The sequence below is a fragment of the Hyperoodon ampullatus genome (assembly GCF_949752795.1).
Source record: "Hyperoodon ampullatus genome assembly, chromosome: 12".
Lineage (NCBI taxonomy): Eukaryota > Metazoa > Chordata > Mammalia > Artiodactyla > Ziphiidae > Hyperoodon > Hyperoodon ampullatus.
In genome coordinates, this window is record NC_136925.1 from 81,786,683 (window position 1) to 81,813,308 (window position 26,626).

A 26,626-nucleotide genomic window follows, 5' to 3' on the forward strand; every position below is an offset into this window, starting at 1 on the left:
GAGGCTTTGTGTGGCAAGTTTGATGCAAGGTATTACAAAGGCAGCAATGATGCAAAATAGAGAGGGAGAAGGCGGGGTGTTGGGGAGGAGACGGGACAGACCCATGTTGGCGGCGATGGCCAAGTTGGGAAGAAGTGCGGATTTGGAAAACCGACAAGATGCGGTCCCTCTATCCCCGCACCGTAGCTGCAGTACCTGATCTACTGCAATTCCTTCAGGTGCTGTTTACTGGTCCGTTCCTACTGTTTCAGGCTCTTCTTTTTCCTACCATTCCTCTTCACATTCTATCAAAATGATATTCTCCCCTTGTAGGGATTGCGAAGAAATTGCTGCGGAGCAAGGTAAATGGCCTTTGAGCGCCAGGGCGGAGTCTAACTAAGCTTCCCTTCACCCTAGGGGGCCAAGTGTAAGATCAAACGCCCGTGGGCGGGCAGCTGGCCGGCACCGCCCTCCGCCGGTCAGAGGCCCCCCGGGGCTGGTGGCGGTGCGCGGGGGCAGTCGGTTTCCCCGCCGCGAGCCCTTTAAGGCGGCGGCGCGGCGGAAGCGCGTGGCAGCACGTGGCCGCACTGGACGCCCTCGGCCGAGCTGCGTGGCCATGGACGTGGGCGCCGATGAGTTCGAGCAGAGCCTCCCTCTGTTGCAGGAGCTCGTCCTCGGCGCGGACTTCGTGGGTAAGGCGCCGGGATTCCGAGCCTCGTCGCCGCAGCCCCCTGGCCGGCGGGAGGGTGTGGCTCGGGCGGGACAGGGCGGAGAGGTGAGGCCCGGCCGGGTGGTTGCCAGGCTGCAGGAGGCTCAAACAGGGCCCCTCCGAAGGACGGGGGGTGGTTTCCTTCTCGGGCCTGGGGGGCGAGAGGTTAGGCAGCAGTTACAGCCTTGGCCCCAGCGGGGTCCAGGTGGAACGGGGTGGCCTGGCTTGTCCTTGCTTTGGCTCCCTCTGTTCTCCCTTCTTGACCTCACCCGGCCTCTTGAGCGCCGAGAAGGTGAGCCAGAACCTTTACCACCAGCAGCGTTTACAGCACAAAGAGCGTTGCGATGGCCGGCGCCTGGGGACTCTTGTCTTTCTTGCGTCCCCTGCAGGTCTAGACATAGAGTTCACCGGCCTTCGTTCTGACCTGTCCGGGGCCCAGCAGATCAGGTAAAGCTAAAACTGCCTTAGAACTGAGCTGGAGAGGTTCTCGGCCGCGCGCTTCTGGATGACACCCTGGCCGGCCAGCATTGTTTCCCGACAGGCACCCTGTTGGCATTGGGCGGGCAGGACAACATTTTGTGTGGGGTTTGGGGACCTGGCCCTTGTCCAGGAAACGCTGGTTCCCTAGTTGTAACAAGGAAAGTGCTGCCCCTGGTTGAGAGGTGCTGATCCAGCATGGAGGCTGTGCTGCCTTGATGCCATCTGCTTGCCTCTGCACTGAGATGCCTATTTTTTCACAGTCTGTTTGACTTGCCATCAGAGTGGTATCTAAAGACCCGTCAGAGTGTTCAGCAGTTCACCATCTGTCAGATTGGTGAGTTTACTCTTCATCTGTTTCTTATAAGTTACTGAAATAGAGACTTTCTTCTTTTTTTTTTTTTTTTTTGTGGTACGCGGGCTTCTCACTGTAGTGGCCTCTCCCGTTGCAGAGCACAGGCTCTGGACGCGCAGGCTCTGGACGCGCAGGCTCAGCGGCCATGGCTCACGGGCCCAGCCGCTCCGCTGCATGTGGGATCTTCCCGGACCGGGGAACGAACCCGTGTCCCCTGCATCGGCAGGCGGACTCTCAACCACTGCGCCATCAGGGAAAACCTCCTGTTCGTCGTTAACAGTTGCATAGCACTCCAAACTGAATGTATCTGTTGGCTCCCTCTCCTAATGATGAATACTTTGGTTACCATTTGTTTGTGATGAAACAGGGCTGCATTGACTGTCTTAGTGTTTATATGTTACTGTGCATTTGTGAATGTATGTGTTTGGTATACTTGTAGCAGTGGAGTATGTGCATTAAAGTACTGATTTGTTGTCAAACTATTGCTCTTCCTACCAACCGTCTGAGAAGTTTACAGAGACTTACACTAACAGGGAATGTGTCTGTTTCCCTCACTCACACTGAGTATTACCAGTCTTAATTTTTTGCCCACCTGGTAGAGGAAAAATGATCTAAAATTACTGTTCTGATTTACGTTTTTAATACAGAATGAACAAACATTTTCTGTAAAGGGCTAAACTAAATATTTTGGTTTTGCAGGCCATACTGTCTCTGTTACAGCTACTCAGTGCTGCCCTTGTTAATGAGAAATCAGCTGTAGTTAATACACAAATGAATGAGCATAGCTGTATTTCAATAAAACTTTATTTAAAAAACAGGTCATGAGACATTTTACTGATTCTTTTCCTGTGAATGATGGTGAACACCCGTGTGTGTGTGTGTGTGTGTGTGTGTGTGTGTGTGTGTGTGTGTTTTGCTCTGTGTCCTTGTCCTTTGCTATTATTCTATTGTGATTGTTTTTCTTAATTGTGACACCTCTTTGAAAGTATGGGAAACAGCACTTAGATGCGTTTGTATTGTTTTCCCCCTACTTCGAAGGCTTTTTCACTTTGTGTGTGGTCTTTTTAACGGTACAGACATTCTAAAGCAATTAAATGTATACATCTTCATAGATTTTTAGTGTTTTCTCTTTTTTTTCTTTTATTATTCCATTTTCTCTTTTTTTTCCTTAGTGTTTCCTCTTACTAGTTTTAAAACCATAAAAGTGTCAATTTAAGGTTCTGTGTTTGAACAACCATTCACAATTATATTTCAGTAATTTCCGTGTGAATTACAGTTTGACAGTTCTCATGTTTTGACTCTTCTCTTCATTTCTTTCTTTTTTAGAAGTTATCCTAAAGCCTGTACAATAACTTTGGGTGCAAAGTACTGTCCAGAAGTTTTTCTGTCGTTCACTTCTGGTAGCTTTTCTTTTGGTATTCATTCTCTTTACCATCCTTCTTCTAGGATTGTCTATGTTTTCCAGTATTGAAGGCGAGTCAAACAAGTATGTATAAAGACCTTTGGCAAAACACGTGGCTCTTGCCCGCTTACCTTCTCCACCTGCTCCCCCTTCAAATTCTGCGTCAGGCTCTGAAGCGCTTTGGCCCCGGGTGCTCCGCAGACTCTCCTGCTTCTGTGCCCTCCACCCCTCCTCCCCTGCCGATGCCGGCTGGTCCTTCAAGTCTCTCAAAGCAGCACCATCTCTGGGGGCCTTTCCCAACACCCCTGTACCTTTGGTGTTCCTTTCCCCATTTCCTTGTCTCCTGTGTGCGCCTTCAGGATTGCAGTTAACAGTGTTATAATGAAGGTGATGTACCTCCCAGGCAGCAGCAGTCAGAAAGGATGCTGAATGGCAGCCCCACTGTCTCAAATAGGGTGTCAGACTTTGTTCCCCAAGGTCAGGGTCTCTGCCTTTTTTCATTGGCCACCCCCATGCCAGTCATAGTGCTTGAAATATAGCTGACATTCAAATACAGTGGACCCTTGAACAACACAGGGTCTGAGGTTCATGGGTCCACTTATACTCAGACTTTTTTCTCTAAAATGACGGTACCCACGTGTAGACACAGGGCAGACTGTAAATTATATGCGGATTTTGACTGCATGAACGGTTGGCGCCCCTAACCCCCGTGTTGTTCAGGGGTCAGCTGTACTTCTCAAGGGGAGGGAAGAGCCCGCTCTGAAGCCTGTGGTGTGAGCCAGAATTCTAAACCTGGGTTTCGTCTTTTTCTCCTTATGTGTATTTTTTTTCTAGGTATGTAGCCCATTCGTGTAACTTCTTTCTCTTCCCTACAACGTTTGGGACTTTGGATTCAGAGTTCTCTTTCCAGGCTTCTAGTGTTCAGTTTTTGAATCAGTATGGCTTCGATTTTAACAAGGTACAGCATCGGAGGAGGGGACCGGGCAGGGTTGAAAGGCTGTCTAGCCCCCCTGGTCTGAATCCATTTCCTGTCCCCTTCCTGACTTGTCCTCAAAAAGCGGACAAGGAAGGTTTCTTTCCACTCTGCTGCCAGCACAGAGGATGCCTCTGACTAGTTTCCTTGTCTGTTCCCATCTTTAGTTTCTCAAAAATGGAATCCCATACATGAACGAAGAACAGGAGAAGAAAATTAGACACGGCATCCTGACTGGGAACTGGAGTGTTCGCAGGTAAAGCCTGCTTCTCCGGGTGCTTCGTGGGTTTCTTTGCTGCTGGTGTGTTTCTGGCTTTCCTGTGTGTAGATGTGCTGTCTCCAGGACAGGGTGACCTCACGCCATCACCTTTAGCTGGCGTAGCTTCCTTGACCTGCGCTCAGTCAGACGCAACAGCCCGAAGTGCTGGTGATGCCGTTCTTAGGCCTGAGATAAGAAACCTCTTACTGTGTAGCGTGTGATTTTAGTGTTTAACAATGAAGGGGAGAGAGAACTGACTGTTAATTTGGTATCAAAGAGGCAGGAACTCCATTCCAGTGCTAGAGGGGAAAATGGCTCTGTTGGCCTCCCTGTGAGATGTTATGTTGGCCTCCCACGTAGGGACTTTTCAAGGTACATCACAGGTAGCCTTGGCCAGGTAGTCACATGCCTTGGCTTGGGCCCGTTGCCCCACGTGCTTGACGCTGCTGTGTTCCCCAGGGCAGGATCTCTGCCTTTTTTCTTTGGCCTCCAGTGCCTGTTGTTGTACTTGAAACCCAGCTGTGCTGTGGAGCTGGGGCCAGGCCTGCACAGCCGCATTGTATGCTAGAAAGAGCAGGCCGCCCGGGCCCACACAGGCCCTGCTGTCCGCTAGTTTTCTGGTTTTGAACCAGTCCTCTAAGCTCTTTGAGCTTGAGACTCTTTGCCTGTATCAAGAAGGGGTTAAATTAGACAACTTTTAGTTCTGGAATGTTATGATTATCTGGTCCAGATAATTATGTAATGTGGGAATTTTTAATGTCTGTTTGTGGTTTTATATAAAAATACCTTTTGGAAGGGAAAAACAACTTGAATTTTTAATCTTCTGTTATCTTCAAGTGTTGGAGAAGAGTCTTTCCTTTTCTCAGCATAACATCATGTTCTTACATTTCTAACGCAGGAGAAGATGTACTTACCAGAGTTCCTGTCTTTTCCATACTTCACCAGATGGTGCTTTTTCACCTCTGAGAGAGAATTGAGAAGACAGGCCTGGTAGTGTCGCTCAGTGTTGGCTGCGTCCCAGTGCCCTCCCGCCCGTAGGCCCGTCCGAGGGAGGGACAGAAAGGCTCCTGAGGACGGACCAGAGGGTAGAGGCCAAGCGATTGGCTTCCTGTTGCAAAACAAGACTCAGAAAAGAAGTGGTCTTTTTGGGGTCCATTTTCCTGCCGAGATCACAGTGTTAAAACGGGAGCCTCCAGAAGCCTCTCCCGCGTGAGCCTGTCTCATGGTTCGGTGGTCTCCCCCATCATTCCCACTGCACTGTGCCCATTTTCAGTTCTCTGGATAAAGACCAAATCAAGGTGGTGATTGACGAGGTGACGCGCTGGCTGGACCTGGCAGAGGAAGGCGACTGGATGACCCTCCCTGGTATCACTGGTAGGCAGGAGGTGGCTCCCCGGCCTGGGAGCTGTGGAACCAGTCGCTGTCACGTGCTGGAGGATGGGGGAGCATCCCTTCTCCCCTGGTGGATCCTGGGCGGCAGCTCAGCAGACACATGGTCCTTGTGGTTAGATAGAGCCCCAACCTCAATTCGGAGGTTGAAGGGTTTTCAACTGATTCTGAATTTTAAGGTTGAGGGAGTAAAGTTCCATTCAGAGCCATCCTTCTTATCCCAATCCTTGGTGCCCTATGGACTCTTGCTTTCCTGTTGTTAATCTCTGAATTTCTCTGAATTTCCCCCAGCGGTACAATGTGGGGTCACAATGAGCCTGCCCTAGATTAGCGGTGCTCAGCCCTGGTCGGTGGACCCCAGGGGTCTCTGAGACCCTTTCCAAGGGGTTCACAAGGTCAAAACTCTTGTCAGAATATCACTCGGCTATCACTTGCCATTATCATTGTGCCATTTGCACTGATGGTCCTGCAGCAGCGGTGGGTAGAGAGAGCGGCTGGCACCTCAGCACAGGTGAAGGGAGGCACGTCCGACCACACTGGTAGTCGTATTCCTTGTTACTGCTTCCAGTTTTCAAAAATTCCAGTTTTACTTGGAATTTAGTGAAATAATAATTCTTTTTAGTGAAATAATTCTTAATTTTGTTAAATCTCAACATTTGATTGCTCATCTTTTAAAATATTCTGTGTATCAAAATAAGTACAGAAAAGATAAATGTTCATGAAACATTGCTGCTGCTTACCAAAGTACAGTGGTTGTCTTGAGCAAAAGCACTTGTGCAGGTTTTTGTGTTGAGAGCTGAATTAGCTCCCTTTTATTTATTTATTTATTTAAAGGCATATATATGTGTGTGTGTATATATATATATTTGTTTTGTTTTGTTTTGTTTTGTTTTTGGGCCATGCCACATGGCTTGTGGGATCTTAGTTCCCCGACCAGGGATTGAACCCCAGGCCCTCCCTCGGCAGTGAAAACGCCGAGTCCTAACCACTGAACTGCCAGGGAATTCCCCTAAGGAATATAATTTTTACTTGAGGGAACTGAGGTTATTTCAATGTGGTATTTTCAATCACTTTCTCAAGTGAAAAAAGTAAGCCTTGTCTTCAGGGAGACTAACTCAGTATTTGCTAGAGATGAAATTTGAGCTTTCAGTAAAAGACTGGAATTTTGGAAACCTTGCATCTGTCACCATAAGCTTGACCACTTTGTGAGACCTTTCTAATGAGATCAGTGGCCATATGTACAAGTGTCTTTTGATGGTATTGTATGGTATGTGAACATTTGGATGATGTGTATAACTCAGGAAACCAGTGTTCTCCAAATAACCACCGCATGAGGTTACAAAATCATGGGCAAAAGTGTAATGGGTTTATTATTTTTTAAACTTGGCGATTTTGAATTTCATGTATAGTTTTCATTTCTAACATGATGACTATCAAGATCCGTACCCCCCCACACACAAAGACTCTTTGGGGTCTTCAAGTTAAGGGTGGCCCCGAGATCAGAAACTTCAAGAAAGTTGCCCTAGACCATGCCGTGCCATCCTTGTCGTTTGGCCTTGTGGGCTTGGGTCTACCTAAGAGCTGTCTTTCCACTTGATCCATCCATCTCTCAGCCGCTTTTCCTCTCGGGCTTCTCTTGAGGGGAGGGTGGACTGCCGTTCCAGGGTCTGCAGTGGTTCTGTGCAAGCCTTGTTTCCTTGCTGCAGGCTTCCAGGCCTTCGAGGTCCAGCTTGTGCTGACAAAGGCCCTCCCTGACATCTGGACGGTGATGAGAGACCAGGGGGTGAGTTCCCACCTGCAGGGGGGCAGCCTCGGTGGCTCTATCATTTCTCTCTCGTTTGGCCAAATCTGGCCTCTGTGAAAGGCTTCTTCTCTCCACCTCCCTTTCCTCCCTTTTGAGATGAAGGACCACATTTTTGGCCCCATTCCCAGGAACCCAGGATACAGGGACCTTGTCTCTACTTCTCCTTTCAGGTGACAGTGAAGAAAGTGAGTAAACAGCATCGCTGGTATCTTGAGAACACCTCTTGCGATCGAGAGAGCTGTTGGAAGGAGAAGATTCTTCTCTCTGCGAGGGGTTTTTCTGTGTTTTTCCAGATGCTGGTGAAAGCCCAGAAGGTAGGGAAAAAATATCTCTTTCCTCGGTCTTTAGCAGTCTTGTAATTTTGGCTGTAGGTACTAATGGGTCCTTCAACAGTACGCTAAGATTCCTTAAGATAAGTGACTTCCTTTTTGTTAACTGGCTTTATGGATCTAACCTTGCTTTCACGAAATCATGACAGATTAATTTGGGGAAAGTCTGTCCCTATGAAATATTACTAGTTCTTTGCTCCTTTCAGACACATGGGCATTTCAGTACTAATTGACCTAAAACTACTTGGGGACTGCACATGTCTGCTTCACAGCTTAGATTCCCAGTGCGGCCCAGGCCTCGAGTCCCTCTGACTCGCTGCTTTGCTTTTCTGGCCTTTAAGCAGTCAGGCTACCTTTCATGGGAGTGGAATGCAGGTGGGGATGGGATTGCCATGTTGTCAGAATGCAGTGGGTTCTAAAGCTACACCCTTTGCCGGAGACAGCAGTGAGTCTATGGCGTCTGTTTTATTTTTAAAATTTCATTTCTCTCACCTGTCGATTTCCTCCCAAGTAGCCCTTAGTGGGACATAATATGATGATGGATCTGCTGCATCTCCATGAGAAGTTCTTCAGACCTCTCCCAGGTAGGGACAGACCATCCTTCTCCTTCCTCTGAGCTTAGCTTGCCATCTGGCAAGGGGACTGGCCCAGAATCGTGCCCCTGAGGGAGCCCCTACACACACAGCCATCCCCAGGGCCTCACAGGTTTCCGGAGAGGTCGGGTACATCTGTGCCTGTTACCATTTTCCTGGAGCTGGGGGACTTTCTCCGGGAGAAAAACTTACATTTGAATTGATACTGTTCCCCCCTGTTATGGAAGTTGTTCAGTCTCATTGCATAAGACTTAGCAAAATCAGAGACGTGCAGGGGACGTGTAATCACAGCTATACTACTGACACTTTTTGCTTTTCCCTCTGTTGTGGCTTTTTACATATTTGACCACACTGCATATATGATTTTGATTTTGGCTTTTTTTCACTTGCCAGAGGCATTTATTTATGTCATTAACCTAAAATCATTTCATGGCCACGTGACACTGTCTTATGCCTGTCCCAGTCTTTTCCATGACTGATGCCACTGGACACACAGAATTGTGACATAGCAGTTAAAAGCATGCATTCAGACGTCACGTTGGGTCCTCATCCCACCCTTGTTATGTGCGATCTCAAGCAAGTTACTTAAACGTGCCTGTTCTGTTTCCATGTCTGTAAAACGGGGGAGATGATATCAACAGTATCGATATCAGAGTTGTTTGGAGATTAAATGAACTAACGATGTACAGAGAACACTAGTGTAGATTGAAAGGGGTGAGAAGGTTCTAGGAGAGAGTTCTCTAGGAAATGAATTGATTAAAAAAAACACCTCAGTTTGAGCATCTTGAGAGAACTTGGAGAGAATTAAGGGTAAAATAATCACTCACCAAAAAACTAAGCAAACAACCAAACAAAAAAATTGCTGGAACGAAAGCTGTGCCAGAAAGAAAGTCATTGGAGGAGACCACCTGGCCCCTTGGTGAGTGATGCACAGGTGCTGGCAGTGGTGAGGGGTACGAGGTAGAAGGGGTGATTATTTTCTTACCTCGTGGGAGTCCCAAACCGGGGAATCACCGAGCAGCATAAGCATGTTATTTAGAGATGTGGGAATAAACACCAAAAGAAAAAATGGAAGGTCGTTGCCTTTGGGGAATAGGAAATGGGAGGGTAGTGAGAAGAGGGCTAGCAGAGGGGTTTGGGTTTGTTTGTTTTGCAGACAACTATATGCAGGTATAATTTTGATAAATACATGAATTAATAGGTAATTTTTATCAAGGCATTTACAATTTCTAACTTACTGGATTTTTCTTTGAACAGTTATTTACAGACTTCATATCTGTCTCTCCAGTAATACCTCTTTCTCCCTTTTCCATTGGCTAGAACTTTGCAAATTGCATTAACTAATGTTGGCCTGAATTTAGGAAAACCGTTTAGCTTTTGCTGTTACAAATGGTGATGTCTGCTTGGTTTGAGATTCAGAAATCCTTGATGATTAGGAGTAAGGATGTTTTCAATTCCTATTTTGTTTTATTTGCTTTATTAGCCAGTGTTGGTGACAAGCTAGATTGGAGAATTTCTTCCCATTTTTACCAATGAACTCACTTCTGACTCTCTGGGTCTTTCCCTTCAGAAAGCTATGATGAATTTAAGCTGAACATCCACAACCTATTTCCTGTTCTCATTGACACCAAAAATGTGACAAAGGACATCTGGAAGGTAATAAGTTAAACTGCTCTGGGGAAAGGCATGCTTCGTTTGTCCCACTAATGCTTAGCTTTCTCATTCTTTTCAAAAATTGTTCCTTGAACCCTTTTCTCGTACTTTACAACCAGTATTGGTTTTCTTTTTTTATTCTACCACCTCTGAGTGATACACTAGCTTATATGTGATTTTTTTTTTCTTTCCTTCATTCAAGTTCTCATGGTTTGACTTACTGGTGTGTAGTTCACGGGCTTATTTAGATGGCACAGCACAACAACTTGTTCTAGAGCTTGGTGTATACACAGTGAGTGTTTGCAATGTGCTTAAAGAACGTCAGGGCTGGGGTCAGGGATCCCACTTGAAAAATTGCATCTTTTTTTTTTTTTTTTTTTTTTTTTGCTGTACGTGGGCCTCCCACTGTTGTGGCCTCTCCGGTTACAGAGCACAGGCTCCGGATGCACAGGTTCCGGACGCGCAGGCTCCAGACGCGCAGGCTCAGCGGCCATGGCTCACGGGCCCAGCCGCTCTGCGGCATGTGGGATCCTCCTGGACGGGGGCACAAACCTGTGTCCCCCGCATCGGCAGGCGGATTCCCAACCACTGCGCCACCAGGGAAGCCCGAAAAATTGCATCTTTACTGAGCATTAGGGCCGTGGGATTTCCACCCAGACACACTAGAATCACCTAGGAGGGTAAATACTGACACCCAGACCCCACCTTCAGCTTCTCTGGTGTAGAGGGGCTGGGAGTGGCATTTCTACAGCTGCCAGGTGACTCCTGTTCTGCAGCTGAGGTTGTGTGGAGAACGGAAGCACCCAGCTGGGTTAGAAGTTAAAACTGAGGAACCAAGAAAGGGGAACCAGATCAGTGTTGTAAATAAAGCTTTAAGCGGATCAGAATTAACTGTTCAGTAAGGAAACCACAAAAACGGCGCTGGGTTACTTGGTACATCTTTGCCCAGAGACACACGTGTTACTCGTACCTCACGTGTTTCTACCTCTGACAGTGTTCTGTGACTCTGCCCAGCTCCACGGAACCGAGTTCTAGGGCGAAGCGGGAAGGACACGGGGGCTGATCTGGGGCAACTAGTGCAGACCAGTCTCCACTGCACACGAGATGAGGTGAACTCTAGGCCTTGGTGACCTGGCAGTCCCTTAGAGCACCTAGTGCCCCGTGTAATGTGTCCTTGGCCACGGTCTTGTGCCTGGGAGTCCTGTGTTTCTCAAACCCCTAAAACACTTGTTTTTGAAGGAAGTTGCTGTGCTGTGTTTGTGGCAGTTTTCTTAGGCTGGGTTGCCGGGTCCCTTATAGGAAACCCAAGGACACTAGGTACCCTGACATCCGAATTAAGAATAAAGATAGGTGTGTGTGAAGAGAGAGGGGTTTATAGGAGTTTGCATTTTCCGGGTCATTTTAATGGCCATTTGGTAATACCCGAAGCAGATAATAAACATAACCACAAATGTCTTATTCTCCCTAATTTGTTTTCCATATTATAGGAACTGAATTTCCCAAGGGTTTCAAGTCTTTCAGAAGTTTATGAAGTCCTAAACAGGTAAGGAAGCTGTTTTTCGGAGCTGCTTATAGATCAAGGGTTCTCACTTGGGGCGATTTTGCTCCCCAGGGCACATTTGGCAACAGTGAGATGTTTTTGGTAGTTACAGTTCAGGGGTGTTACTGGTACCTAGTGAGTAGAGGCCAGGATGCACAGGACAGCCCCCAACCCAAAGAATTCTCCAGCCCCAAATGTTACTGGTGCTGAGGTTGCGAAACCCCCTTCCGGAGGGGAAGGGGCCTGGTAAAATACCTACAGCTGTTTAATTATCTGGTGTTTTCTGTTGGCCAGGGTTTTATTTTTCCTGTGCTCTGTTTGATTATTGGAGTGATTAGCTCCATGGGAACAGATTTTGTTCTTTCGGACCCTGATGTTTCTCTCAGGCCTACAGCGGTGTGAGGCATAGTAGGTGCACATTTAACACTGGAGTGAGTGAACGGCCCTAGTACCGGGTGAGTTCCCGCCCTTCCTACAGGAACAGCGACCCTGTCTTCCCTCATGTCCCAGCCACGCTGCGGGCATGTGCTGGTGGGAGTGTGTTGCCTGGAAGGCCTGGAGTGGATGAGGGCTGCTCGGCCCACTCCTTTGTCCCCAGCTGGGGGGACCAGCAAACCAGAGTGGGGAGAGGGTGGCGTCGGGGGCAGTTGAAGGTGAGACCTTTGTTTTTTTTTTTGTGGTACGCGGGCCCCTCACTGCTGTGGCCTCTCCCGTTGCGGAGCACAGGCTCCGGACGCGCAGGCTCAGCGGCCATGGCTCACGGGCCCAGCCGCTCCACGGCATGTGGGATCTTCCCGGACCGGGGCACGAACCCGTGTCCCCTGCATCGGCAGGCGGACTCTCAACCACTGCGCCACCAGGGAAGCCCCAGTGTTAACTTCTGTCTGGCGTCCGACACCCTGGGCCCCCCGCCCCCCTTCCCTGCCGTTGCGCCCTCTCCCGGCTTTCTCTTGTTTTCTGGTGAGTGTTTTAATCTCTTCCTTGCGGGCTCTCGCTCTTGCACTCGTCCCTTACATCTTTCCAGGGTCCCCACTGCCCTCTTCTTCCTCGCTACCGTGCCCCTGGGTGACCGAATCCACCCGCCCCCAGCCTCGGCGACCACCGTGTCTGTGCCACCGCGGCTCCAGACTCCTCGCGTCCTGACCATCTTCTGGTTGTTCCTGCACCACGTGGCCGCAGGCACCTTCTGCTCGGCCCTCCTCTCTGTCCGTCAAACCCGCTCCCGCGTCTGGAGCGGCTTCTGCCACGTCCTGACGGCGCCAGGCGCTGTGCCGATGGCTCGTGTGCAGGTGTGAGAGCGAAGCTTGTGTTCGGTACGCAGGCTCTGCGTCGAGACTTGCTGGGTGTAAATCCCAGCTTTGCCTCTCGCTAGCTTTGTGAGTCACCTTGAGAGCGGGCCCCCAGGGCGCCGGCCGCCTGGCGGCTTAGGAGCAGACGAGGAAATCGGGGTTCAGAGACGTCACGCGCATAGCGAGGCACCGATAGATTCTGTGGGAAACCAGATGAAGGGAAGGTTTCCCTGTCGCATGCCAGCTGCGTTCACCCACGTGCCAGAGCTGAGAGCTGGAAGGGGACCCAGAGCTGGGCCACCAGTGTCTTCTAGTCCAGGCCTGTTGGTTTTACTCCCTAAATGTCCTGGAAACCGGTTCCTTTTTCTGTACCCCCAGGATCATTGCCTTCCCTGAGGCCTTTACTTTTTATTCCAGTGGTGGTAGTGGCTCCTCCCCGGTTAGCTTGGTGGCTGCCACTTGAGTGATCTTTTAAAGTGTGAACTTGGCCATTTTTCTGGTCAGAGTCCCCCTCTGGTTCCTGAAGCCCCCCCGTAACGTTCGAGCTCTTTCCTGGCCCCGCCTTTCACCGCGGGCTTCTCCCTTCTTCCCTCGCCGTCTCTGCGTGCTCTTCTCTTGGCTTGAAGTGCCTGGTGCTGCTCCGTTTCCTCAGCCAGGTGAGTCACTGGGGTTCAGGACTCTCCTGTAGGACCACCGACTTCAGGAAGCCTTCCTGCCCGAAGGCCTGTCGCTCGATAGCCAGGCGTGCACTGCTCACGCCTCGGGCGTCGCGTTTCTAGGACGCGCTGAACAGCGAGCTCCCGGGGGCAGAGCCAGCACAGGCTTTATCCTGATGCCCGGGCTGGGCTCCCGCGTCTGGTAAATGCTCAGAACGACGCGGTTGGAGCCTCTGGCTCTGCTGTTCTTTCATTTGTCCCGTTGCCTGGTTACCAAGACCTGTCTGCCCATGTCTGGATCCGTGTTTTGTTTTGTTGGTTTGTTTTATTTTATATTAGAGCTGTGTTTTGTTGTGATTTTCAAGGAGCCCCAGTACTGAGGACATTTATTTTTGTTAAGAGGATGCAGGGAGAACAAGAAAGCGTTGTTGTCAGCGAACGTTATTTGTCTATCTTTCTTCTCTAATAGTGACCTGAATCCCACCAAGAACTCTGGGCCAGTGATTGTTCACGCAAGCAGATGTGAAAAATACGGTACGTATGTTCGCCTGAGCCGTGCTTCTCCGAGGTTGGCACGGCTTTGAGGTGCTGGAGCTCAAGCCGGGTCTCCACGTGGCAGGTGTGGGAGGGCTGGGTGGGTGGGGCTTTTCCCGTGCCGTGTCCATATTATAACCGCCCGGTCAAAAGGAGCCATCCCGGAAGGCGTCGGAGGTCCCGGGGGCGTCCGTCTGTCCGGAAGCCCTGTGCTTCCACCTCCCGTGGGCGCTCTTGCTGCCGTGGGGAGGTCCTAGGTCACAGTGGGGTATGGCTGAGAGAAGGGTGCGTGGTCTCTGCGGGAACAACCGTTAGTTGGCTGTGTGTGCACAGCCGACGTGGGTGTGGACCTGGGGCGGGGCTGGGGGAGAGTCCCTCCCCGGGCTGTGTTCTAATCGCTGCTTGACCGTCTCTCCTGCTTCTGGAAAAACACTTCAGCGGAGACACAGTATCCCCATGAAGCAGCGTACGACGCCTTCCTGTGCGGAGCAGGTGAGGGTTGCTGCCCTTTTAAAGGGAGACCCCTGCCTTATCTTCAGTCATCCCCCGCCATCCCTGGGCCCCCCGTTCACTTCCAGGTGGGTGGCACATGTGGAAATAAGGCCTGAGTTTGCATATTTTGATAAGGTGATCAGGTTGCGCCTTGATGTCTGTCACATTTCTAGCTCCGTTTTTTCCAGTTCTTTTGAAAGTGGCCCACTTGCTCCTGTGGAGAGTGCACGGGTGAGTGTTCCCTTCGTCCTGTGATCTCATCGGCGGTCAGGATTTGTTGAGCCCTCACTGTAAACCAAGACCTCGGGGCTCCCACACTCTCCCAAAGAAGGAGGATGCAAGCGGCACTGTGTAAATGACACATTTATGGAAGCAGCCCTCCTCCATGGGCGGCCTTTCCCAGCCTTCCTCCCCACCCTGGGGCTGGTCCCGGCCCCCCTGCCTCTTGTGTCGGCCTTGGTAAGAGTCACTGTCAGGATGCCAAGGCAGTGGGTCAGGCTTGGGCTCCGCCCCCGCCGCAGTGCTCCGGGGACAGTGTGCTTGCTTCGTCTGTTACCCTCCTGTTTCCTCATTATCGTGTAAACCGCAGTGAGGTAGGAGGGCAAAGCATATAGGCCAACAAATGATCCGTGCTCGGGGTTCACACGGTCAGGCTGGGGAGAGGGGCAGTGACTTGGAATGAGACACAGGGGAGAGGTTCCGGAAACCTCAGATTGGAATCTGAAACGCGTTTTCTCAGGGCACCGTCATCCTGGACGCCTGCAGTGCTGGGCTCGTGGGCACCAGCTCCACACGTGAACTTTGTGTTCTGTGGCACGATCCTTGCTGCCTACATGCGTTAAGTAGGATTTAGGGACTTCCCTGGCGGTCCAGTGGTTGAGACTCTGTGCTTCCAATGCAGGGGGCACGGGTTCGATCCCTGGTTGGGGAACTAAGATCCCACATGCTGCGCAGCACGGCCAAAATAAAGTAACAGAAACAAACAAAAAAATCCAACATGAGACACCTCGTGCCATAAATTCAAGAGGGTATTTTTTTTTTTTTTAAGTAGGATTTAGCAGGCCAGGGGAAGGAGCTGATCAAAACTGTGTTCTTTGGGACTGACTGAAACATTTTCAGCCTGTACCCTGTTAATGTGGGTACTGCCTAATTTGTCTGTTTCGGTAAAGGGTATTATACATAGAAATAGCCTGTGACACACTGATGTGAGGCTTATAGCTTCAGTAAGAAACCCCTGCCCCCGTCTCCTTCTTCCCTGTGCTCTGAATGTGAGGGCAGCGAAGAGCAGTGGAGCTTATTGGTGCCTTGGTACATGGACCTTGTGTCCTTAATTTCTTTTTTTTAAAATTTTTTAAATTTAAAAAAATTTTTTTAATTAATTAATTTATTTATTTTTGGCTGCATTGGGTCTTCGTTGCTGTGCATGCGCTTTCTCTAGTTGCGGTGAGCGGGGGCTACTCTTCGTTGCGGTGTGCGGGCTGCTCCTTGCGGTGGCTTCTCTTGTTGCAGAGCACGGGCTCTAGGCACGCGGGCTTCAGTAGTTGTGGCTCGCGGGCTTCAGTAGTTGTGGCTCGTGGGCCCTAGAGCGCAGGCTCAGTCGTTGTGGCACACGGGCTTAGTTGCTCCGTGGCATGTAGGATCTTCTCGGACCAGGTCTCGAACCCGTGTCCCCTGCATTGGCCGGCGGATTCTTAACCACTGCGCCACCAGGGAAGCCCCAATTTATTTTAATCCTCAAAACCTAGAAACCCTCCTAGGTTTAGAGAAGCTCCATAGCAGCCAGGCCTGCCTGGTGCCAAGGGCTGTGCTTTCTCACGGGCCTGTGCTCAGGTACGTGGTGGTGTCTGGGTGGAGGTGAGGCTGAGGCAGGACAAGGCTGTGGGGTGAGGGACGGCCATTTGGAGTCTCGTCGAGGGGCAGTGGAGTGGACCTTCCTCTGAACAGGGGCCTCGCTCATGCTCTGAGCCTGTGGCTGATGTTGGTGAGCCTAGGGGTCTTTACCAGACGGCCACCAACAGGTGGTGACCCCTGGAAGTTCTCCCTTGGCTCGGGCCGTGGCGAGAGCTCGCTGGTCGTTTGGGGGAGGCCCACCAACAGAACCTGTGAGGGGAGGAGGGAGGGCGTCTCGGGCAGCACCTTGCCCGTTGTCACCAGAGCCTTAGCTGCGGCCGAGGCCGTGGGACGCCCCCCGTGGGCCTGAAGGCTTTGGGGCTTTCTGTCCTCGTAGGGTTCTTCCCATCCCCGAGCCCTCCTTCCCGCTGTACCTCGGCGTGCTGGCTCCCTATGTGAACCAGGTGAATCTCATCCGAGCCAGGGTCCCCAAGATCGTAAGTAGACTTCATTTTGCTCCCCCCGATTCGCAGGCTGGAGGCAGCTTGGGGCTCTGGGGGCTATCAGGGGCTTCTGGCGGCCACCAAACGCGGCCAGAGAGGCGCTGACGCCCCACTAAGCCTGTGACTGTCTCCTGTGTTTTCCCGCCTGAGCCAAGGTGAGCTCCCCGAGTCCTTCCTCCTCTCCGCCCCTCCCCCTCCCCCTCCCCCCTGCTCGCAGGGCCTGTCCTAGTTTCTCAGGATTTTCCGGCGGGGTAGGTAGTCAGTCAGTAGGGACTGTGGAAAACCTGTTCTCCTCTCTGTCTTCTAGAATTTTTCGGGTCCAGATTACCCCAGTATCCGCCCTCCCATCCTCATCGTCACCGTCAGGAGGTGGCCCAGGGTCAGCGAGCAGCAAGTCTACCGCGAGTTTCAGAACCTCTGCAAGTTTGACGTCAGGAGGCTGGCGGGGAACCGCTTCCTGCTTCTGACCAATAAGTTTAAGGAGTAGGTGCCTCGCTCTCAGCCCCCACCCTCCAACCCGCGGCCACTCCAGCCGCCCGGAGCCGCTGTGGTGCTTGCGCGCCTGACCGAGCCCTTGTTTCTTCGGCAGCACCCGGAGCGTCCTGAAGGAGTACAGGTGCCACCCCACCCTGCAGGTGTCCCTGTACCGCTACTGGAGACACTCCCCGAACGTCAGCTGCCTGTTACAGTAAGTGACCAGGACTGAGGCTGCTTCCGACTTGCTTGTGGTCCCAGCTGGGTGTGAGTCGAGCACAGCTCACTAGCCGGCGCGTGCTGGGCAAGGGGTCGTTGACCAGCACGCTGGACCGCACGTCATTCAGTGACGCTCAGCAGACGTTGATCGAGCACGTGCTGTCTTCGGCACCGTCCTGGGTTCCAGGGCTTCCTCCGTGGATGACACAAAACCCCGTTCTCGTGGAGCTCGCACTGGAGTGGGGGTGATAAACGAGTGACCTGCATGGTCTGTCAGGTGATAAGTGTTAGAAACGAGCAGGGTCGGGGGGCGGGGGGGCTGGCCTGGGGGGAGGTTGCTCTTTAAAGGAGAAGATCGGGGCCCTCATAGAAGGCAGGGGTGGGGGGTGGTGTCGCTGGTGGGGAGTGAGCCAGGCACGGCGACACGGGGCGGGGGCGGTGTCCAGGCAGAGGAGGCAGCGGGGAGGGGCCCTCTTGGGGGCGCGGTGCTCCTGGCGTGTGGAGGGACGGGGAGAAAGCTGTGAGACGGAACAAGGATCAGCAGGCGAGGCTACGGAAGCCGGCGGGTTGCCGCCAGCAGAGGGCGCGGCGGAGGACTGCAGAGAAGCTGGGTCGGCCGCCGGAGGTTCGGTGGCGCGGGGCTCTGCGTGGAGACATTGGAGGGCACAGGGCAGGGGGACGTCAGGAAGCCAGGTCACCTGGTCACACTGTTCGGCTGCGGCTTGGACCGCTTGGTGGCAGAGCCGGGGAGTCGGGGGTGCTGAAGGTGGGATCCGACAGACGGGAGCAGGGTCAAGTTTAAACCCAGGGTTTTTGGTCTGAGCAACTGGGGAGACAGAGCTGCTGTGAGATGATCTTGAAGGATTTTGGTTTCCTGTTAGGAGCCAGACCCGTCGAAAACCACATCGTTGAAGAAGAAAGCTTGGCTGCTAGGCAGTCGTCTTCCCCCTCAACCTACACTGTAAATCACTAGGAAAGGTGCCCTCTGTGTCCCAGAGCCATTCTAGCCTCGAGAGAATGTTGGCGCCGGGAGAGGGATGGAAAGAAAATAACATCCGGGCGAACGTATCCGGGAGGGAAGAGGGGCCAGCCTGCGCCGGTGCTCTCACACCTGCTGGGCGCACGCGGGGCCTCCCGCGCCATCCAGGCCGCTGACCGGTGTCATTGTCTTGCAGGGTCTGTGGCGTAGTCACCACCTGGGCCTTTATCGCGTTTCTCCTGGGAAGAGCTCGCCCCTGAGCGCAGCAAGGCCGCCTGCAGTGCCGTCCTGTCTCCGCGCGATCCTGGGGCTGCTGTCCTGGCTTCTGTTTGTTCAAATCACATCCTACATGCATATGGATCTGCGCAGTCCTTACGAGGAGTTTTGTTAGGTGTTGAATGTGAAATTCTCTAAATATTATCAATGATAAATCCTTTGTATGTGGCCAAACGTTTTCTTTCTATAAATGACTGGGGAGAAGCCACACCTCTGGGAATTTGAGCTAATGTTCCAGAGTGTCTTCTGAACAGACAACTAGGACAATAGGAGCTGGACACCAAGTGGGCAAAAGACTCCGTTATTTCTGAGAGAGAAAGCAATAGCTGATAGGCTGGCAGGGGTTTAGGCCTGAGAAATGACCAAAGCTTTAGTAAAGGGAAAAATGAAACCAGGTGTCCGTGGGTGCCGGTGTTGATCCATGTTTTGGGTAGCTATCATAAACCATGAAGCAATTCACTTTAGAAACAAAATGACTTGTACCACAGGATGTGTACCCTGAGATCGAGGTAGAATCGGATTATTTTCTTTCCTTGGCAGTGCTGGGCACTTCACTCAGCTTTATCAGGAGCTCTTCTCTGTGAGAGGTTGAACTTGGCTGGGCTGTGTGCTCAGCCTTGAACTTGACTTAAGGATTCAGCAAAGCCTTCCTCTCCCACCTGGAGAGGTCAGATAATCTCCCCATCACACGGCCCTTGAGGTAATTGCATCTGCTAACACCCTTTGGCCACACACGGTGCCATATTCACGGGCTGTGGGATTAGGACGTGGGCATCTCCAGGGGCCGTCATTCTGCTCCCATGTACTCCAGTAACACGTTTCTTGAGCACCTGCTTAGTTAACCCTCATCGCAGTCCTCCTACTGGGTAAGCACTAGTGTCCCCACCTTATGACGAGGAAGCAGAGGCCGAAGCAGGCTCTGCTGGGGACAAACCTTGTCGACAGTGACGCTGCAGCCACTGCTGGTGGCTCTGCCCTGCCCATCACCGCGGTCTCTGGAACACTCCACCGCGGTACCTAAGTAACCTCAGCCACGTGGTGACACAGTTCCCACGCACACTGGTCCCTCCTCCTCCCGCCATCACTGTCTGAACTCCTGCTATCAGTTGCTCTGACCCCTTTTCCTAAAGAGAAGCGTCTGATCCTAACGTTTGGGAGGGAAAGACTGCAGAGGGGGACCCAGGGGTCAGCCTGCTTCATTGTTCTTCCACCCCAGGCCAGCCTGCTCGGAACAGGGTTGCGTGGTAACTGCCACCCTGCTGCCTCCCTGCTCCTCCAGCCCACTCTGTCCTTGCTCTCCCTAGGAGGGTGTCCCAAGCCTCTGGTGTAGACCCAGTCCCCAAACCTCATGGGAACCCCACCTCCATCCCCGAATGTGCTGCGACCCCACCAAGAGCCTGGCTCCGGCCGGAGAAAGCGGAGGTACAAAAATGAGCGCTCTCAGACGGCAAGACTGAGGAACGCTGGTCCAGAGTTACCTCTGGCTGTTCTGGGAAGTGCACGGTTGCTTGAGCTCATGAATTTGTAAATACGACTCCCTTAGCATCCCAAGGACCTGCCCAGCTCTCCTGCCCTGTCCTCGGCCACGTGGAGGAGCCCCAGCGGCGGCTGCCTGCGTGATCTGGAGAGACCTGTGCTCACGTGTGACATGGGATGCCTTGAACTCTTTGGAAGCCAGACTTTATACTTTTTTACAAATAAAAAAGGAATATCATGTTGTGGAGAACAGGAGAAAAAGGAAGCACTTGTTTTCCGACGGCCCTAATCATCATTTTGCTAAAATATGTATATACATTTGATTCTCCTAGAGTACATGTTCTTTCACCCACAGATATTTACTAAGCACCTGCTCTGTGCCAGGCACTGTTCCAGATCGTTATTGTTGGGCGGGTGAGACAGCACAAGCTCCGTGGGTGGCATCCTCTTCTCTCTCCAGCTGCAAGGGACCAAGGCTTTTGCAGCAGAAAGCTCGGCCAGCTCACTAATCACATCTAATTAGGCCAGTCCACCTGGGGAGGATTGGAACCTACCAGTGGGCAGATTTTGAATAGCATGAAATATCATTCAAAGTGCTAATTATTTAAGCTTTTAATCACTTCTACTGTCTGAGGACCTAGTCAGAGAGAGAGGGCCCAGGGACCGATGAAGTTCAGTTCTGTAAACCTGGAATCCACACTCCACAATGTCATTCACGAATCCAGCTGCGAGTAACCTCATTGCGAAATCTGCCTCAGTGCTGATGTAGCAGCCTGTCTGAGAGCCTCCACCAAGCTTTATCCAGACACCTAAAGGTTTACGTACAGTCAGAATGCATTTCCCAAGGCACAGGCTCAGGTGTGCACAGTGCAACCTCCCCTGTGCATAACTCCACTGAGTTTCCTGCTGCAGGCTCCCTGCCCAACGCAGAGGTCATCGAGACACTAACAGGTCAACCCTCTCATGTCCAGGGCTGCTCCCCATTTGTCCCCGCTTCTTTCCTCCCTCAACCCTAAGATAGGTGCTAAGCTCTGGGAGGAGGATGCAAAGACCACCATGGCCTGAGGGGGGCATCCGTCTGGCTTCTCTCTGTCCTGGTCCTAAGCCAGCATCCTGGGGCCGTGACTCACGGGGACAGAACTGTTAAAAAATGATGAGAGAAGACGATTTCGGTGATGCAAACATTATTTAACACTTCAGGGAGCAGACAGTCTCTGCTTGGAGAACTGTGAAATGAAGCAGAAGGCAGCAAGCTTTAACAGGATAGAGAATAAAGGACAAGGAAGCAAGAGAGAGAAAATAACTGATTGGCTGGGGCCACTTGTTTGGGATGAGAAGGAACAAGGACATAAGTGGAGAGCCCAGAGCTGGGCTGGCATATGCGGATTGGCAAGTTGGGTGAATTTACTGCGTTTCTGGTCAAGCAGGACATTTACAGGGACACGAAAGTTATCTAAGTTTTGGTTTGCTGACTTGGAACCCGGGGCAGGATTGGCTCCCTCTTGGGCCTAGAAAATTATTTCGATGTCCTCATACATTCCCTCCTGTGTAGGGGGTGGGAAGCAGGCGCATCCCTATCTGGTCTCCGTCGGGATGGGCCACCCCATCCCTGCTCAGAAAGACCCCCAGCGGGGCCCCCGGGGCCTGCTCATTCTCTCTCTCTCTCTTCCCCACCCTGCTTCTTGAGGGCAGATGGAAACGCTGGCCGATCTCTTGCATCCCCATCGCACCTCACTTTGTCGGGAGGCCCCCTGCAGCCATTTCTGTCACAGCCCCCTAGGCCACTCCTTGTCACTCCAGAAGAACTAGTACTGTGTCTCCTGACACTTAGGACAAGGACCCATTCCCACCACCCTGGTTTATCTCTTGAACAGTCTAGAGGTAGTGGCCTCCAATGGTCCATCCCTCCTGCTGAGGTTCACACAACTTGTTTAGAGGTCTGATCACATTCCTGCATCCCTTTAGCTTTTACTTACCTATGCATCCTGGTCAGGAAGATTCACCCTGCGGGTCTGAGTGACAGAAGCGCTGGACCCCAGGGGATGGGTGGGGAGATCGCGCTGGACTGACGTCACCAAACCGAGAACTTCTCACCACAGTGACTCATGGGAGGAAGCTGGGTTGCCTGTGGGACAAATATGGGTGAAATTCCACTTTTATTTCTGAATTTGGGGCCTGTTTAGATTATAATATCCTTATATCCTTTCTACGCTCTTTATTCAGGCGGATACTCTAGACTTTCTGGAAGGGAACATTTTTTTCTCATCCCAACTCTTGTCGTACAAGACCTACTATTTATCCCTACCCAGGACGACATAAGGGGATTCAGAAGAATAAGGTCATTTCAGGATTTTTTTTTTTTTTTTGCAGTACGCGGGCCTTGGCCTCTCCCGTTGTGGGGCACAGGCTCCGGACGCGCAGGCTCAGCGGCCATGGCTCACAGGCCCAGCCGCTCCGCGGCATGTGGGATCTTCCCGGACCGGGGCACGAACCCGTGTCCCCTGCATCGGCAGGCGGACTCTCAACCACTGCGCCACCAGGGAAGCCCCATTTCAGGATCTTTTAAATGCTTTTAAGGATGTTATGTTGTCCAAGGATGCTTTGAATTTTCATATTGAGCGCGTAACCATAATGATAATAATAGCTACTGCTCGTTAAATACTTACGTGTACATTGTTGCTCTACAGAGATTATTTGTTTAATCTCCACATCAGTCCTATACCTCCACTCATCCATCTATTCTTTTTTTTTTTTTTTTTTTGCGGTACTTGGGCCTCACTGTTGTGGCCTCTCCCGTTGCGGAGCACAGGCTCCGGACGCGCAGGCTCAGCGGCCATGGCTCACGGGCCCAGCCGCTCCGCGGCATGTGGGATCCTCCTGGACCGGGGCACAAACCCATGTCCCCTGCATCGGCAGGCGGACTCTCAACCACTGCGCCACCAGGGAAGCCCTCCATCTATTCCATTCGACAAATATTTATTGAGCGCCCACCCTTGCAAGGGGGGACAGCACTCCAATCTCTACTTGACCTTTGGAACAGTTCAAGGACAAACATCAACTAGGGTGTAGGAGAAGTGTGGGCGATAGCTGAATATCGGGATGTTATCCTGAGCAGAAAACGAAGGAACTTCATTAAAAATCCCTTTTGAGTGCTGCCTCTTAGAAATTCAGAATATCTCAGTCACCGACTTTTAAAAATAGCCTATTTAGGGCTCCCCTGGTGGCGCAGTGGTTGAGAGTCCGCCTGCCGATGCAGGGGACACGGGTTCGTGTCCCGGTCCGGGAAGATCCCACATGCCACGGAGCGGCTGGGCCCGTGAGCCATGGCCCGCTGAGCCTGCGCGTCCGGAGCCTGTGCTCCGCAACGGGAGAGGCCACAGCAGTGAGAGGCCCGCGTACAGCAAAAAAAAAATAGCCTATTTAACTAATTTGGGGTTTGCCAAGGTAAAGGGACCTTCCCTTGTCTTTTGGGAAAAATTCCCCTAAAGTAACCATTGAAGAGATAAAAATCCAATGTCCTATAGAAGCAGGGAAACAGAAGAATAAAAATATTCATTAGATGACTTCCATTTTGTAAAAACCTAAATCACCACTTGATGGCACCAAAAACTAAGGAACCCCAAAGGGCTCCTTACTGCCTACCCGTAGAGACATTTAAAACTCCATTTTTTCCTAGTGTGAGGGAGAGATGCTATTCTTTGAAATATGTTTTGATGTATTTTTGTTCTCGGAAGAGCTTGTCACCTGTGACTCTCTTCCCCTGCCTGGGGCGGACATCAATTTAAAACTCCATTTTTCTCTAGTGTGAGGGAGGGACGCTATTCTTTGAAATATGTTTTGATGTATCTTTGTTCTCAGAAGAGCTTATCACCTGTGTCTCTCTCTTCCCCTGCCTGGGACGGACATCACTGCCCAGGCTGGAGTTTAAAACAGTTTAGAAAATGATGGCTCAGACAGTGAGGAGGAGGTTTCCTGGGTACTTGAAGGCGGGGCTGTGAATGTCAGTAGGTCTGGTCTGGAGGACTACAGTCTGGAGTGTCGATTTGAAGACAGACTGCAGACACTCAGGGGCTAGTGCTGGTCAGGAAGTCCTAGCAGAGCTGGCGCGGGGCCTGAGAAGGTGAGGGGCACCAGACAGGAGGACACTTGACACGGACCCCAAGGGGAGGGTAGCCCAGAGGGTGTGGGACCTGCAGGAGAGGTGGTCCCACGCTGCTGCTTCCTCCTGGCTGCAGGGGCCCTTAGGCGTCCTGCACGGACCCGGGGGTGACCATGGTGGGCCGGGTGTCCCGTAGCAGCCTGGATGAGCCCCTGCTTCATTGCGCAGGGTGAGAACAAGCGCTTGCATTTCCGCTGGGGCTAGAGGTGGGATGCAGCAGGGAGACACTCCAGAGCCAGGCCAGGAGGACGCTGCGGAGGCCCCCAGACCAGCAGCTCAGGTGACAGCTGTGGGGAGCGCTGTGTCCGGGGCAGGGACTCCCCCTACATGTACGCCCGAGGCCTCACTTTCCTGGGGTCGCTCCCAGCCAAGGCTGAGCTGCAGGATGCTGGGGCAAATGGGACTCCCCTGACAGCCAAGCTGGGCTCAGGGATGCCCCACTGGCCCTGCTGAGCCTTCTGCAGGAGGTCAGGACATGTCCACCAACTGTCCTTCCCGTCCCTGCACTCAGGGTCAGACTTGCATTGTGGTCTGGCAACTGTCCCAGCCGTTGCTCCCTTTCCGTTTCCTCTACACAGGCGTTCCCCCCACACTGTCCTTGTACGTTAATCCTACCTTCTTGTTTGCCTCTCAGAGGCCCTGGGCTCACACAGCCCCCTGACCCCACGAGGTCCCAAAGCTGCCCTTACGTGCAGTGCTGTCTCTACTCTGCAGAGGGGAAGGGAGAGAAAGACTGGGTGGGACTTTGAAGTGACTGAACTGAAAATCTTAATTGCCTGCTTACCCGAAAGAAACAATTTAAGCTAGAAGAGATGAGTAACATTGGGGTGCCAAGATTAAGGATTTTTCCAGAACAAAATGGTTACGGGAGTTTAAGCTTGGTTCTAGAAAATTAAAGACGGATGTATTTCTCAGTACCTGAGTCAGAGTGACTCTACCTCTGCCTGATTCATTGCACACGGAGCCTGTCTGGGCTGCTCTTGACTGTGAATTTGGGGCAACCTGAGCTACCTCTCACCTCTATGGCACCATCGTGATGGGCTGGCTCCGTGTCGCTGGTGGAATGGAGCACTGGGAAGGGAATTACCTCTTAGAGTGGATCGAACAGTGGCCCTCCCAAATTCACAACCACCCAGAACCTCAGGATGAGAACTTATTTGGAAATAAGGTCTTTGCAGATATAACTGAGGGTCGCGCTGAGGTTACACTGGATTAAAGCATAACAATAAATCCATGGGGGTGTCCTTATAAGAGACAGAAAAGGACACACAGACGCAGGGAAGGAGGCCGTGAAGACAGAGGCAGAGAGTGGAGTGATGCTGTCACAAGCCAAGGGGTGCTACGAGCCACCAGAAGCTGGAAGAGACCAGGAAGCTTCCTCCCTTAGAGCCTTAGGAAGGAACAGGCCCTGCTGACACCTTGATTTCAAACTTCTGGCCTCCAGAACGATGAGAAAATAAATTTCTGTTGTTTAAGTCACCCGTATTGTGGTAATTCGTTATGGCAGCCCCAGGAAACTAGTACACCTCTCTAATAAATTTATACTGGTAAGAACAGGCCCAGCCCTAGCAATTTTGAGGCTCAGATAAAAGTACAAATGGAAGCCCACACCCTCTACATCTAAATATTTAAATGTTATAAAACAAGCTACCCTCCATACCCACTAGGATAGCTTTTATTTATTTATTTATTTATTTATTTTTGGCTGCACTGAGCCTTCGTTGCTGCGTGCGAGTTTTCTCTAGTTGCGGTGAGTGGGGACTACTCTTCGTTGCGGTGTGCAGGCTTCTCATTGCTGTGGCTTCTCTTGTTGCAGAGCACAGGCTCTAGGTGTGTGGGCTTCAGCAGTTGTGGCACGTGGGCTCAGTAGTTGTGGATCGCAGGCTCTAGAGCGCAGGCTCAGTAGTTGTGGCGCACAGGATTTATTGCTCCGCGCCATATGGGATCTTCCCGGACCAGGGCTCAAACCCGTGTCCCCTGCATTGGCAGGCGGATTCTCAACCACTGCGCCACCAGGGAAGCCCCCAGGATAGCTATTATTAAAAAAAGAAAACTACAAAATAACAAGTGCTGGTGAGGATGTGGAGAAACTGGAAGTCTCGTACATTGCTGGTAGAAATGTAAAATGGTGCCGTTGCTGTGGAGAACAAATTGGCAGTTCCCCAAATACTTAAATATGGGATTCCCATTTGACCCAGCAATCCCACCCCTAGGTATATACCCCCCAAAATTGAAAGCAGGGACTCTGCACCCATGTTTGCAGTATTATTCACAGTA

At 51.6% G+C, this 26,626-nt stretch overlaps 1 protein-coding gene across 1 annotated transcript; it reads left to right on the forward strand.

Moving 5' to 3' along the window:
- Window positions 1-595: 595 nt before the first annotated feature.
- On the forward strand, window positions 596-18,698 carry PNLDC1 (PARN like ribonuclease domain containing exonuclease 1; the record flags this gene model as incomplete). Its single annotated transcript, XM_079716951.1, has 19 exons — window positions 596-671; window positions 1,078-1,135; window positions 1,429-1,502; window positions 2,967-3,006; window positions 3,757-3,880; window positions 4,063-4,151; window positions 5,428-5,528; window positions 7,250-7,326; window positions 7,518-7,661; window positions 8,191-8,260; window positions 9,840-9,925; window positions 11,410-11,465; window positions 13,877-13,941; window positions 14,380-14,433; window positions 14,622-14,664; window positions 16,661-16,760; window positions 17,074-17,249; window positions 17,356-17,454; window positions 18,635-18,698. The coding sequence occupies 19 exons, from the start codon at window positions 596-598 to the stop codon at window positions 18,696-18,698; spliced, it is 1,596 nt and encodes a 531-aa protein (XP_079573077.1).
- Between the last annotated feature and the right edge of the window lie 7,928 nt (window positions 18,699-26,626).